At 53.1% G+C, this 12643-nt stretch overlaps 6 protein-coding genes across 6 annotated transcripts; 4 read left to right on the top strand and 2 right to left on the bottom strand.

Annotated features, from left to right (window-relative positions):
- Positions 1–72: 72 nt before the first annotated feature.
- On the bottom strand, positions 73–1197 carry FA10DRAFT_304115 (hypothetical protein; the record flags this gene model as incomplete). Its single annotated transcript, XM_025525317.1, has 1 exon — positions 73–1197. A coding segment is annotated over exon 1 (1062 nt), but the record flags the coding sequence as incomplete, so codon positions are not given.
- Positions 1198–1271: 74 nt separating this feature from the next.
- Positions 1272–2135, bottom strand: FA10DRAFT_182911 (hypothetical protein). Its single transcript, XM_025518318.1, has 2 exons — positions 2006–2135; positions 1272–1930 (listed from the first exon to the last, which is right to left on the bottom strand). The coding sequence occupies exons 1-2, from the start codon at positions 2088–2090 to the stop codon at positions 1407–1409; spliced, it is 609 nt and encodes a 202-aa protein (XP_025374516.1). The 5' UTR covers positions 2091–2135; the 3' UTR covers positions 1272–1406.
- A 1236-nt stretch (positions 2136–3371) lies between these two features.
- On the top strand, positions 3372–4763 carry FA10DRAFT_262487 (hypothetical protein; the record flags this gene model as incomplete). The annotated part of the gene is made up of 1 exon (XM_025520127.1): positions 3372–4763. The coding sequence occupies one exon, from the start codon at positions 3372–3374 to the stop codon at positions 4761–4763; it is 1392 nt and encodes a 463-aa protein (XP_025374515.1).
- A 595-nt stretch (positions 4764–5358) lies between these two features.
- FA10DRAFT_262486 (hypothetical protein) lies at positions 5359–6344 on the top strand (the record flags this gene model as incomplete). Its single annotated transcript, XM_025520126.1, has 5 exons — positions 5359–5414; positions 5471–5513; positions 5578–5699; positions 5751–6249; positions 6282–6344. 5 exons carry the CDS (start codon positions 5359–5361, stop codon positions 6342–6344), a joined length of 783 nt encoding a protein of 260 aa, XP_025374514.1.
- Positions 6345–7861: 1517 nt separating this feature from the next.
- FA10DRAFT_262485 (hypothetical protein) lies at positions 7862–9134 on the top strand (the record flags this gene model as incomplete). The annotated part of the gene is made up of 3 exons (XM_025520125.1): positions 7862–7911; positions 7964–8661; positions 8719–9134. 3 exons carry the CDS (start codon positions 7862–7864, stop codon positions 9132–9134), a joined length of 1164 nt encoding a protein of 387 aa, XP_025374513.1.
- A 685-nt stretch (positions 9135–9819) lies between these two features.
- FA10DRAFT_281544 (hypothetical protein) lies at positions 9820–11050 on the top strand (the record flags this gene model as incomplete). The annotated part of the gene is made up of 4 exons (XM_025523705.1): positions 9820–10133; positions 10212–10258; positions 10436–10581; positions 10619–11050. 4 exons carry the CDS (start codon positions 9820–9822, stop codon positions 10865–10867), a joined length of 756 nt encoding a protein of 251 aa, XP_025374512.1. The 3' UTR covers positions 10868–11050.
- Positions 11051–12643: the final 1593 nt, after the last annotated feature.

The following is a 12643-nucleotide window of genomic DNA, read 5'->3' as shown; positions in this document are numbered from 1 at the left end:
CCCATCGCCGGCGGCTGGTTCTGCCCTGCCTGTGCATTCATCATTTGAGCATAATGAGCAAATTGGCTCCACGCAGGCGGCTGGCCGACACCTGCTGCGGCCCGAGGGTCAGGCTGGCTGGGCCCTGCAGCATTCCTCATCGCTCGAGCCTTGCGAATTTCTGCTGCTGCTGCCGCGGCTGCGGCCTCAAACTGGGCACGTTTGGGTCGGGCAACGGGGATCTGCGCGTTCGGCTGGCCGTGTCCTGCTGCGATCTGAGGACGAAGGGGATGGCTAGGCCCAGCAGACTGGCTCATTGTGAACAACTGACGGTGTCCTCGCGCAGCATAAGGATGCGGCGGTTGGCTGGTTCCAGCACCGAAGCTCATCGCTGGTGGCTTCTGGCGCTCTGCCCCAGTCATGGCATCGAGCCAAGAGCGGTAGACCGTCGAGGGAGGTGGGGTTGGGTGTCTGGCTGAAGAAGCCGACTGTGGCGGTGGTGGATGCGTGTGAAATTGTGACGGTGCATGCTGCTGCGCCAGCTCCCGCCACACATCGCCAGGCGGGCCGTTGGGCTTGGGCAGATCTTGGAAGCGGACAGGCATTGGCGGGAGCGGAAAAAATGCCGACAAATCCATGTACCGGCGCTTGGCGGCCCTCGCGGCATGCTCTTTAATATCCTGGCGCAACCAGCTCACAAGTTCGGGTGTGAGATGGCTCGGGGGCATGCTTGCTTCTTGCGGTCTCGGGTGCACGCTTGGTCCTGGCGGTGTCGGGTGCACGCTCGGTCCTGGCGGTGTCGGGTGCACGCCTGTTTCTTGCGGTGTCGGGTGCACCCTTGCTTCTGGCAGTGCCGGATGCACGCCTGATGCTGACGGTCTCGGGTGCACGCTTGGAGCTGGCTGCCCGCTAGGTACTGGCTGCACGCTAGGTACTGGCTGGCTCGGCAGTTCTGGCGGTCCCGGCGGGTTCGGCACTTGTGGCATTTCTGGCAACTCGCGCGGTCCTGGCGACTCTGGCGAGTCTGACAGTGCCAGCCGCAGAGTCGTGTTAACGTCACTGCGCGTGTTGCTGCGGCTTCCGTTGCCCGGATCAGTCGCAGCGACCAGAATGGCGGCGACCAAGGCGAGCAGCACGTAGGCCACTTTGCGAACCATGGTTGCCCTTGCGCTCTTCACCTGAGATTCGAAGGGTGGTGGTTGTGCAAGAGAAAGAGAGAGAAGGAGAGAGAGAGGAAGGGAAAGGGAGGATTAATAAAGGAACGCAGAAGCCAGAGTGTGATGTGGGCTCCATGCAGGCACCGGCACAGAGTAACATGTGTTCATGGCCCAGTATCCTCTGCCGTAGCGTGTACAGTACAGTACACAGCCGGGCTGAAAAAAAAAAGAAAGGAGTAGTTGGGTCTCTTCCGGCGAGTCAGCGAGTCATCAGCTATTCGCCGCGGCGGCTTCCTCTTCCGGGATCGTGAAGCCCTTTCTCGCATCGTTGATGACCTTCTCGAGGTAGAGGAGCTCCTCGACTCTGGCAAACAGCTTCTCATCCTTGCGCAGTGCAAACTTGATGTCCTCGACCGTCATGCGGCTTCGCGCGCCAAAGGGGTGTGCAGCACCCCTGGGAGGCATGGCTGTTGTCGCCAGCAGGTCGCTGCTGTTGCTGCCACCCTTGGGCGCACTTGCGCTTTTGCTCGCCCCGGCTGCGCTGAGGGACGCAGAGACGGACGAGCCCTGCTGGGGCGTCGAGGACGACGCTGACGCCGAAGCCGACGCAGGCGCTGTCGCTGTCGCCAGCATCTGGATCGTAGACTGGCTCGTCGGCATGGGCAGCACCGTGGGCGAAGGCCGCGCGCGGTGGCACAGGTCGACGAGGAACTGCACCGTCATCTCTTCGAGGAGCGCCACCGAATCGGCATGCGGCTCGACCACGTCGCCAAACGCATACATGAGGCTGGCCACTTTGAGCAAGGCCGGGCGGCGTCAGCCTCTGCAGGTGCAGCCCACACACTCACACTCGACTCGGCAGTACTCACCGTCTCGCTTCAATTCGCCGCGGTACGAGTAGGGCGCACGCCCCCGGGCCCCTCGCGCCTCTCGTTGAGCTGGTGTCGGGGGCATCCGGTCGCTGTGCTGCCTTGTTTTCTGTGGGTGGACGGACGCGCGCGACCAAGAGGCGCCTGTCGCTTTAACTTCTTCTTTATTTTTTATTCTTGGGCTAGCAAGCTCACGTGGGGCGGCGCGCTCACCCGGGCCTTGCTTGACTCCACTGCTTGTTGTTGTTTTCGACGCGGTCGAAAGAAGGCACAACTCGTCCTGGCCCCACAGCTCTGTGACCTGCTCACGGAATTGGGGGAGACTGAGTGCAGCACGCGGAACAGTGTTGTATGGCTCGCCAAAGGCCACTTCGCTCTGCATATTCGCAATGGTAAATGTTGCTGATTTAGACAGCACCTCTTGCAGGGGGGAATAACAGTAGTCGCACTGCTGCCAGTCTTGTTCTTGGACCGGGGCGTGTAGGGAGTCGACTCATATGTGCCCAGGTCTGTTTGCTGGGTCTGTAAAACTTGCGAGGTCTTGTTGACAGCTGCGGTGTTTACGAAAGATTACGAAAGTGCTCACCAATGAGCACCAGGCGGTATGGCTGGCCTTGTGTACCTTTTTCCCACGATTGCAAGTTTGGGCATAATCGTTGCCCCCCACCTTCTCCACTTCAAGGCATCAACAAGCACGCTCCCACACTGATACACAAGCACTCCTGCCATTGGTTCATACTCTTACGAAGTTCACTTCTGGTGGCGCGGAATTCACCGACGGCATCGAGACGGTTATTTTTCTTTGATGTCGAGACCTCGATCGCCGGGCATGTCTCGGTCTGTCTCGCGAGTCACACGCTTCATCTCGCTGGTAACAACGAGATACGATGTTACAGAGTCTCGATCGCAACGGTGATCGTGCGTGTTGATTGAAGTAGGAAGTGAACTCCAGATGGGGTCAGCCTGTCCTTTCTCCTTCATCTCCTGTCTCCTCTGACTGGCGCGCCTCGCCTACCCTTAGTCGAGCAGCTTTCCTAGTACGTCTCAACGGGCTTGGCTTTTCTCAATAAGTCTACTTTGGTTCAACGTGTGGTACCTGACCGCAAGCAGAGTTGCGATCACTCATTGGCTGAGCAATTATTTTGATCGAGCTCCGAGAAAGCGAGTCAAACAGGAATTACCGACCACCGAGCCGACGCCGAGGTCAACTTATCGACAAACAACAATGCGCGATGAGCACAAACGAGCTGCCCTTTGACACCCTCTGCCCCCTCCTTTTTGTCTATATAAGCACGCCCTCTGCAGCTGTCTCGCCCCTCTTTCCCAACCCACCACACAACACAACAATTTCTTCTCGTTCATCAAGATGCGAGGTTCTTCAACCGTTCCCCTTGTGCTCCCTGCTCTGGTTCTTGCGCTGGTCGCAAGGTGGGTCATCGCTCTCTGCTATTGCGGGAGCCTGCTGAATCTGATGCGAGCATTCCCCAGCACCGGAGCCCTTCCCGTCATACTCCCCAGCCACGGCCCCACGGTGACCGTCGTACATGCCTTGGAAGGAGCCTCTTATGTACCTACTGATCCCGCCCGCGTGTTCATCGTCACGGACGAACGAAGCAAGTCTCAAGATGGTGGCACAGTCCCCAATCTCGAAGAGCATGCCAGTAAATATGATCAGCTCTTCACGGACGCCCATCTGCACGCAGAGAGCGACAAGCCTGTCGAGATTGACTCGGGCGCCAGCGGAGAGGTCGTCGTTTTCAGCAAGCTCATGAATGCGGCAGATTTGTCCTCTAGGTCTGCACGCAAAGCTCGCGGCGCTGCAGGAGACCGCGTGGTCAACGAAGAGCTGCTGGCCGGCGACTATAGCAGTCCGCGCAGTGCAAGCATTGATGGCCACACCGGTGTCACCGTATACGAGGGAGGCTCCGTTACGCAGAGCATGCTTGGTGAGCAGAAGGTGGGATCCAAATCGGCCGGAGCCGGTTTTGTCGAGCTTGGAAAGCCCGACAGTATCATCAAAGAAGGTCGTTTGTTTCGAGGTGCAGACGATGAAGTCGATTCGCTAGGAGACAAAGTCAAAAATCTCCTGAATGCAAAGGTCGTGAATGCCTGGAAAAGCTTGGCCCAAGCTGGAGAGCTAGACTCTTCCTCCTCAGCACAGCAACGTGTGGTAACGGGCAGCACTCAGTCAAAGAATCGTCCTTTCCAAAAGAGGATGAACAATAAGGTGACAGAACCTCTTCTTCACAATCTCAGACTATGGTCCAAGTCCGAAAAGAAAAAGAGGATCAAAATCGCCAATGAAGTTGTTAACGACATGAGAAAGACTATAGCAAACCTGCCTTTCACTGAAGAGCAGCTCGTCCTCATGAACGCTCTTTTGGAATTTGCTAAGCAGACAAGATCCATTCAGAAGAAATTTCCTGCCTACATCTGGCACTTGAAAGAGGAGCAGAAAGCAGAATTGAAGAATCGCTTAGAAGGACTCCGCGACAATGTGCATGGCTACCTGCGAGACAATGCCGAGGGCTTCGCTACGATGGGCATCGACGTACAAGATGTTTTTGCAAATGTTGAAGAGAAGATCAAACAGATCAAGGAGGACATAATGAAAAAGATGGCCGAGGAAATGGCGGAGGCGATGCGCTCTAATGCAAGCAGCAGCAGTTCCACTACTGCGACGGGGAACGAGGATTTATCGGCCCAAGAAATAGTGCTTGCTCTTATCGAAATATTCTCAAAACTCAAAGCAAAGTAACAGGAGTCAGAGATCGTCTCATAAGAGGCTACTTCCAGTGCCGGTAGTTAGACTAAAAGAGAAATCAAGTGAAGTATTCCGGTTTAGAGCTTTAGTCAGAATTTTTATGTCACGACATTGTGGGTTATCAAGTGGGCGACACAGCTCCCAGCTGCACAGAATTGAGTGCCCGATCTCGCCTTGGGTGTGATGACCGGTCGAGGCCTACAATGAAGCATGCGTTTTTGAGGGGGGCAAGCTGACGGTCTTCATTATGCTCTACAGAAGACGCAGCTGCTGTTCAACATTGCTACCAATAAACGCTACGGCGAAATTTCGGCATGTTGAGTAATAAACGGCCAGCACAGCTTACTCAGTGACGGCTGACCGGCAAACAAAGCATATGGGCATGATATGTTTGAGTGATGAAAGTCATTAGAGGTAGCGATAAGTAGCAAAAAGGGAGTATTTGTGACCCCCACAGACGATGTTGCGCCGGCATAGACCGAGGACTGCCGGACAGGAGCCTGAAACGAAAGAGAACAAGAAAGCGACAGATGCTGGAGAAACTCCCCGACCGCTCGCTTCCTGCTCCTCACCACACTCTTTCCTTACCATGCGTTTCCAGATCTCGTCATTCCTGCTTGCGCAGGTGTTCATTCAGATGACAAGGTCGGTTGCTAGACTCCACGCCGCGAGCTTTTATGCTCACCCTGTTTCCTTTATAGCACTTTAGCCATGCGCAGAGGGGTAGACCCAACCGGCAACTCAGTGAGAAAGAAGCGAAAATATGCATGGTTCAAATCTAAAGAAGCTGATCTGACTCCTCCTGAAGATAAGCCGCCGCCGACTTACGCAACAGTCATCTTACGATGGCAGCTTTGACACATACATGGACCAGGATGCGCGGCGAGACGACACTGATGAGTCTTTCATGAACTCGAGGCTCGATGCATCGTCAGTCATTCATGATTTTTCAAATTTGAGCATTGCTACGACCTCGGAAAGAACGGACAGACTTGCAACAGAAGAGTGCAGCACCTCCGAGGTTGATCCAAAGGACATAGAGACAATTGCTCAAATCAACAGCGAGATAGGCAAGAGAAAGGCGTTCCAAGGGGCGCTCGGCGTGATCTGCGCGAGGACCGATGAAGAGACATTGGCAATGACCTCGCATGCCGCCGCCGAGATAAATGCGCTCAAACACCAGATAAGGGAGCTGTACGTCATGAAAGCGACTTTGCCTTGCCGGGAGCATTATGGTGTCTCATGCTGGCAAGAACTAATGGCTATGAAATCCGGGAATCAGGACTGGAGTAAGGAGGTTCAGGGCTATATCGCCTCGTTCAGAAGCCACGTTCGGGAAGACCGGAGCACGCCTCTTGTCTGCAGCAGTGGCGAACCAAGTACGGCAGAGACCGAGGACAACAGAGACTTCCATTTAGGCAACACCAGCGACAACAACGACGGCGATGGCGATGACGAGGGCGTTTCCAGCTGCGCTTCTGTCAGACAACGGTGTTTTCATTGGAAATCCAGTCGAAGGGGCCAAAGACGGGAGAGTACTCCTCACAGGCCGCGTTCAAGACCACCGCACCATAGAGATGAGATCTAGCAAAGAGTTGTGGGACCAAGCACCGCACGAAACATGTAGGCCATAGGGTCCTCTTAAGCAGTGCTTCCTTCGTCTGAGAGACCGCGACAGGCTGGTTTTAGATTAAAAGATGATCGATCAAAGGTAGATAAAGGGGTGCTTCGAGATTGAGGCCACAATGCCATCTGTAGTTTTCTGCTTGCTCGAGAAGCGCGTGAACAAATTTGGGTCATTGAGGCACAAACACATTTGCGCTGGCGTCGTGGACCAACTGTCAACCTCCCCTTTGCAAATGCTGCAGCCCAGTGCTGTTCAATTTACTATGGGTGGGCCTCCAGGCAAGCTTCAGGCCATAGATGAGTGAAGCCCAATGTGGCGATGCCAGGGCGCCGCAAGCGGCCGAGCAGCTGCCACAACACGCTCCCATAACTCACATGGAGTATTCGAAGATATCCCTCTTCTGCTTGTCAACAAACAATGATTATTATACATCAACGCCTTGTCTTTTTTGTTGTGGACGGAGAAAGCGTAAACAACTTCTGTGCAATGATTGGAACAGGTCGCACTACGATTCGAGGCTTCCAGAATCTCTTCAAGCTTGGCGTTTGAACCACCGAGGCTGACCGAGGCAGAGTCCTAAACTCAGCCCTCAGCTGTGAAATGTTCCCCGCCCTCACCTAGACGGTAGCTCACTCTCACTCTTTCTACAGAGCAGCCGTTTCTGCTGCTTTGAGCCCGAGGGACCGAATGCTCGCCGAAGGCGATTCGTCTGTTTAGCCGACCTTTGCGCCGAGTGTCTTTTGCTGTTGTACGCACTCTGTAACAACATTAATAGTTCGTGGAACAGGGCAGCAGGATCTCTTTCAGCCTCAGGCCTTGCACTCAGGAGAAAGGTGTTATTGTGTCGTCATATACGACCGAAAAGCACCAGTCAAGACGTGGACCAATGAAGTAACACGTGAATGTGCAGCAGTTCAGGGCTGGATAAATTCCCTCGCCTTTCGCCCCGAAAAACAGCTTCACGTTCGTAAGGAAGAGAGCAAGAGGCACTTGTTCTATCCATCACGTATGAGTCTCTCCTTTGAACTGAACTCGATGCTAGAGACATCATCTGGTGAACAAGGGTTGTGGCTTGGCTATCCCGCTCCTCAGCTCAGTCGTACTGTAGGGATATCTAGCAGGAGATTCCCGTGAAATCTAGTGTCGTGCTGGACCGAATGAAGCCCCTACCGTACAGGAGCGTCGACGGCTATTCTCCAAGCCCCGGGGTGCAAAAGTCCCACACTTGAACTGGGAAGCAGAGAATACGAGGCCTGTATTCGCAAAAAAGCTAGCTGGTCAGGCCTTAAATAGAGATGGGAAGCCCTTCCCATCTCTTTTCATTTCCTCCATTGTCTTTTTCGCCCTCGCTGGTTCTAGACTTCTCTTTGTTCACGTTCTCCGCTCTCGCCTTTCGTCAAGAAAGCTCCCACTTCACCCTCCTCATCTCGACGATAATTCAAGCCTGGAAGAAGGTGCCTGTAAGATGCGAATCCGCGCCAACCTGCTTCTGGCAGCCGTACTTGTGCTGTTGTTGTAAGTTTATCTATCACCATTGTTGTCGCTGGCTTACCAGGCGTCATTACAGGGCGGTATCTTTCCAGGCTTCGGGCTCGCCTACCGGGTGCATCTCTCTGGGAGACCCGATCAAAGACGGCAAGGAGGCTCGGACAATCACCTGTCGTCTGAAGGATGTAGTAAGCTTCTTCGGGCGCCAGAATAAACCGATTAGCGAAGAAGAATCTGAGAGAATCCGGAGGCAAATCAACGATCTGAAGGCAAAAATTCAGGCTGAGTCGCTCGGGAAGGCAGGGGTTGGGGTCGGCTACATCACGTTCGGCCGCGACCGCAACGAAGAGAAGGAGTATGCCATCAAGCTTCTCGAAAAACTCAAGAATGCCCCTCCACACGGTGAAAAGATCATCACCAGTGAAGGAGAAGACTACATCACTGTGAACTACTGCAGTATAAGCCCCAGCGAAGATAAGCAGATCAATGAAGAATGTCTCACGAAGACAAGCAGCAACATCGAGTCAACAGAGCTCGGTGATGCACCCAGTCTCGACAGCTCGAGGTCCGCGTCTAGTCATCCCAGCCTTCCACAAGAGGACATGCTTTCTTCAGGACAGAGGCTTCTCAAACGAATGTTTACTTGCTTCGGTGGAGGCGGGGGCAGCAGAAGGGACGGCGGCGGAGGCAGAAGAAGGAAGAAAGGGAAGGGGTCTGCTCAAAGTATCTCGAAAGAAGAGCTCAACGAAGTATTCAAAGAAGATGTCGCGATGGAAGGTACGCTCCAAGCACGCACGAAAATGGCAATTAACGGCATATTGAACAAACGAAAAGAAAAGGAGCATGGGTTTCAGGACATCCAATATGAGAATGAAAGAGAACAGAATTACGTCGAAGGCGAACTGCAGGACTTCCTACGAGAATACTTCGGCAGCAATAACTTTTTCATGGAAACAGACGAGCATGGCAATCGCAAAGAAGGGGCATTGAGGCTTTATTATAACAAAGCCACAACTGGAAATTCGACGGCCTTTAGGATCTACTATGGCACGAGCGAAGAGATCGAAAAAGGCAGAGAAACGTATGATTCGACTTATGAATCCAGTAGCAACCAGCCGCCTCACGCACCGGAACCCGCTGGACACGTCAGCAATCTGCCACCTCATGCATCAACCTCCGGTGACAACCCGAATACGGAAATAGGTATCGGACAGCTCGTGGAATTTCCGGCCACGATAGGGCCGAGATGAAGCTCGTCTTGCTACGTGCAACCACCACGATCTTGCCTGGTCCTTTCTGGACAAGGCTTTCCAAGACGCTGGAAACTCTCCAATGATCGGTTGCGTGCTAAATGTTTGCTGACTACAAGACTTGAAAGTCCATCGTTTCTGTGTACTTCAATAAAACCTTTATTCCTCCTCTTGTCATTGTTATGAGGCAAGAAGAGAACAGTTGGGAAAGCGAGAGTAGAACGTGTGCAGCTCGAGATAAGAGGCCGAGGAGCTGAGGGAACCTGTATCGGACAGCTTCTGGCCAGTGCAAGCGCCCCACATCCCCATGAAGAACGCATTTCTCAATGCGCTCACAGGAAATTGGAGCAGAGGCAATCTTGAGTAGGGTCATTGCCACTGACGGCAGAAATGGGTGTCGATGCTAACAATGTCCAGCTAGCGTAAATGCTACTTGTGCTACGAGGCTGTTGAAGCAAAGGCCATGCCCCTGCTATCGTTTGCCATCAACGCGCACGCGATGCGACAAGATCCGTATCTTTACGCCCGCATCAGCTTGGGGCGCAGAGTATGGGGCTGTGGTCCGACGGGAATTCCTCGGCGAGGGTTGCATGGCAGCGCTAAGATAAAAAGGAGCTGACGAGCTGTGGGTCGCAGTGGCTCACACACCTCTCAGAACCACGACACACGATATCAAAAGGGCAAGATGCGCATTGTTCCCCTGCTCTCTCTCCTCGTCTTAGCTTTGATCCTCACGATCGAGATAGTGTCTCAGCCAACTCATAGCAGAAGCTGCACCGAAGAAAAGGGGTGTGCCATCAAGCTCCTCGAGGAACCCAAGGAAGGATCTCCGCACGGGAAAACGATCATCACTAGGGAAAGAGAAAACCACATCACTGTAGACTACTGCAGTATAAGCCCGAGCGAAGACAAGCAGACCAATGAAGAATGTGTCACGAGGACAAGCAGCAACGTCCAGCCAACAGAGCTCAGTGCTGCAACCAGTATCGACAGCTCGAGGTCCGTGTCTAGCCTTCCCAGCATCCCACAACAAGGCATAATTTCATCAGAGCACCGGCTTCTCAAACGATTGTTCAGTTGCTTTAGTGGCGGCGGAAGCAGCAGAAGCAGCAGAAGGGACAAAGGTAAGGAGGTCGCTTCAACTCCCGAATTCCCTCCCGAGATCGAAGCCCGCGCGAAAGAGGCGATCAAGAGACTCCAAGAAAATATGAAAGGAACGGATCCTGGGTTTTTTGATATCGCTTGCGAAGACGACATTGTTGCAAAAGTGATTGATCTACAAATACAGGAATTTCGACAAGATAGATGCAGCACATCGGGTCATTTCGTCAAGAATGATGAGGATGACGGAAAAAGCGGATGCCCTGTAACCAACTTCACCTTCACTGCCAAGCCAGTCATGGTCAAGGGGAAGAGAAACTTCAGATTCTATTTTGGAACACCATTAGTAATCGCGCGCGTGAACGAACTTTATTCCGCTGCAGCTCGACGGTTGCGTGAGCCACCTCATGCACACGGACCCGCCCAAACCGGTCGCAGTAGACCAACTCGTCCAGTCGAGGCTACCGATCGCGGTCGCAGAAGACCACATGTTCCAACCGAGGTTGCTGAGGACAGAAGCAGCAGACCACGTCGTGGATCAGAACCCGCTGGACTCGTCAGCAATTTGCCATCTCATGAATCAAGCTCCGGTGGCACTACAGAAACCGAGACAGATTGGAGAGAGGTCATAGATATTCCCGGGTTGGAGCCGAGATGAGAGACATCATCTTGTGAGCAACCAATCAATCTCGGCCTGCTGCCTCTCAACTCAAGGCTTCTCCGATACGCTCAACATCGTCTTCTGAGCTGCCGCGACTCAGATATGTGCTGGCTGGAAAACTCAATAGCATCTTAACTCCTAATGTCATAGTCACAAAATAATAAAGAGATATTTTGAGGAGCCTAGTGAAATTTGCTGCTCGATGGTTTTTGGCACCACTGCTGCTGCTATGACTGTCGCTGCTCCCGTTTGCCATCAAATACGCACTTAATGCGACAGTCTGAACCATATTTCTGCGCCCACATCAGCTTGTGGCGCAGAGTATGGGGCTGTGGTAAGACGGAAATTCCCCGGCGAGGCTTGGCGGCGGCGCTAATATAAATCTGCCAAAGGAGCTGACGAGCCGTGGGGTTCAGTGGCTCACATACCTTACCACCACGACAAATGTTATCAATAGAACAAGATGCGCATTCTGCCCTTGCTCTTTCTCCTCATCTTAGCTTTGATCCTCACCTTCGAAACAGTGTGTCAACCAACCCATGGCAGAGGAAGCAGTGCAATCCATCTTCAGCATCGGGCAAGGCAGCTAATAGAAGAGATTGACGCCAAATTGGCTTTACCCAATGGCTACCAGGAACAGATCAAGAACAGCGAAGATATCGTTACTACTATAACAGAGAGGCAATCCATTTCAATAAAACGATCGAGGGAATAGGCGCAGATGGTCGTACACCAGATCGAGGCGGTCTTGCAGGAGTTTAAGGGCATTTTGCATGCGCTGAGGTCGCTTGGGTCACCCGGCCGTCGTCCGTTCCGCTCGAGGCTGTGACGTGGCTGTGTCGCGGTAAAGACGCTCTCGTTCTCCCTTTAGCTTACTCATAAGCTGCTAAAAGATAACTTCGGTTCTTCTGTTCTGCCATGACAGAGGTTTTCGCCCCGAACAGCCTGTCACAGTGCTAAGCCATGAGCAGGCTTATAAAATACCGCCCATTCTTTTCACCTTCGTCGGACGTTGACGTCGATTTTCGTATTTTGAACTTGAGCACGCCATCGTGGTGCTCTAGTGCCCCTCAGAAGTGTCAGCCCGAGAAGGGCAAGACGTGGACTTGGAATACAGCGGCTTAAGAGGTGGCTTACCCTGCCATCTTGAAGGCTTGATGCAGAGGCGCTGTCCCTCCTTTCTCTCGACTTTCTCCTTGGCCCACATTTCTACGTGTCACGACATTACTATGCGTTTTCTATCTCGATGCCAGCTGAGGTGAGTCAATCTGCGCCCTTGTTCTCTTGCTTGATCGTGGCTTAGTTGAAGCAGGAAGTGGCTACTAATTATGGTGGCGTCTTGTCTTGTGTTTGGCGACGGTCTGTCCGTGCTACGCAAAAATACCGGGCAGAGCATCAGCAGTAAAGAAGAGCCCACCTCCGACAGCACACACTTCAGCAAGGACGTGTACATTGAGACATGGTACTCCTCTAAAGATGGAGCATCGATAAGGTATCGATGCCAGCACAAGCTAGGACGAAGACGCCTCCGTTCCGACCTCATTTTGAGTGTCCCAGCTCAAGCAGAGCCACTAAAGGACAGCAAGAGCGAGCTCCAGCACAGGCAAGTCGCTTTAGAAAAGAGGTCTGGCGAGCAAGCCATGGAACACATCAAAAATGCAAAGGGCGTGGAAGGAAGTAATACCATGCCAACTGTCCAACACATCATGGAGCATGTTGAAAAGAGCACAAAAGCTCTTGAACCTGG

This window comes from Acaromyces ingoldii (assembly GCF_003144295.1).
Source record: "Acaromyces ingoldii strain MCA 4198 unplaced genomic scaffold FA10scaffold_7, whole genome shotgun sequence".
In the NCBI taxonomy this organism is placed as follows: Eukaryota; Fungi; Basidiomycota; class Exobasidiomycetes; order Exobasidiales; family Cryptobasidiaceae; genus Acaromyces; species Acaromyces ingoldii.
The sequence above is the reverse complement of the archived record's forward strand: the minus strand, read 5'-3'. Positions and strand labels throughout refer to the sequence as shown.

Bases quoted from the DNA above. Each gene is read 5' to 3' on its own strand.
- FA10DRAFT_182911 (XM_025518318.1), bottom strand. From the start codon at position 2,090: ATGCCCCCGACACCAGCTCAACGAGAGGCGCGAGGGGCCCGGGGGCGT. The intron at 1,931-2,005 runs GTGAGTACTGCC...CCTTGCTCAAAG, and splicing joins CGGCGAATTGAAGCGAGACG to TGGCCAGCCTCATGTATGCG.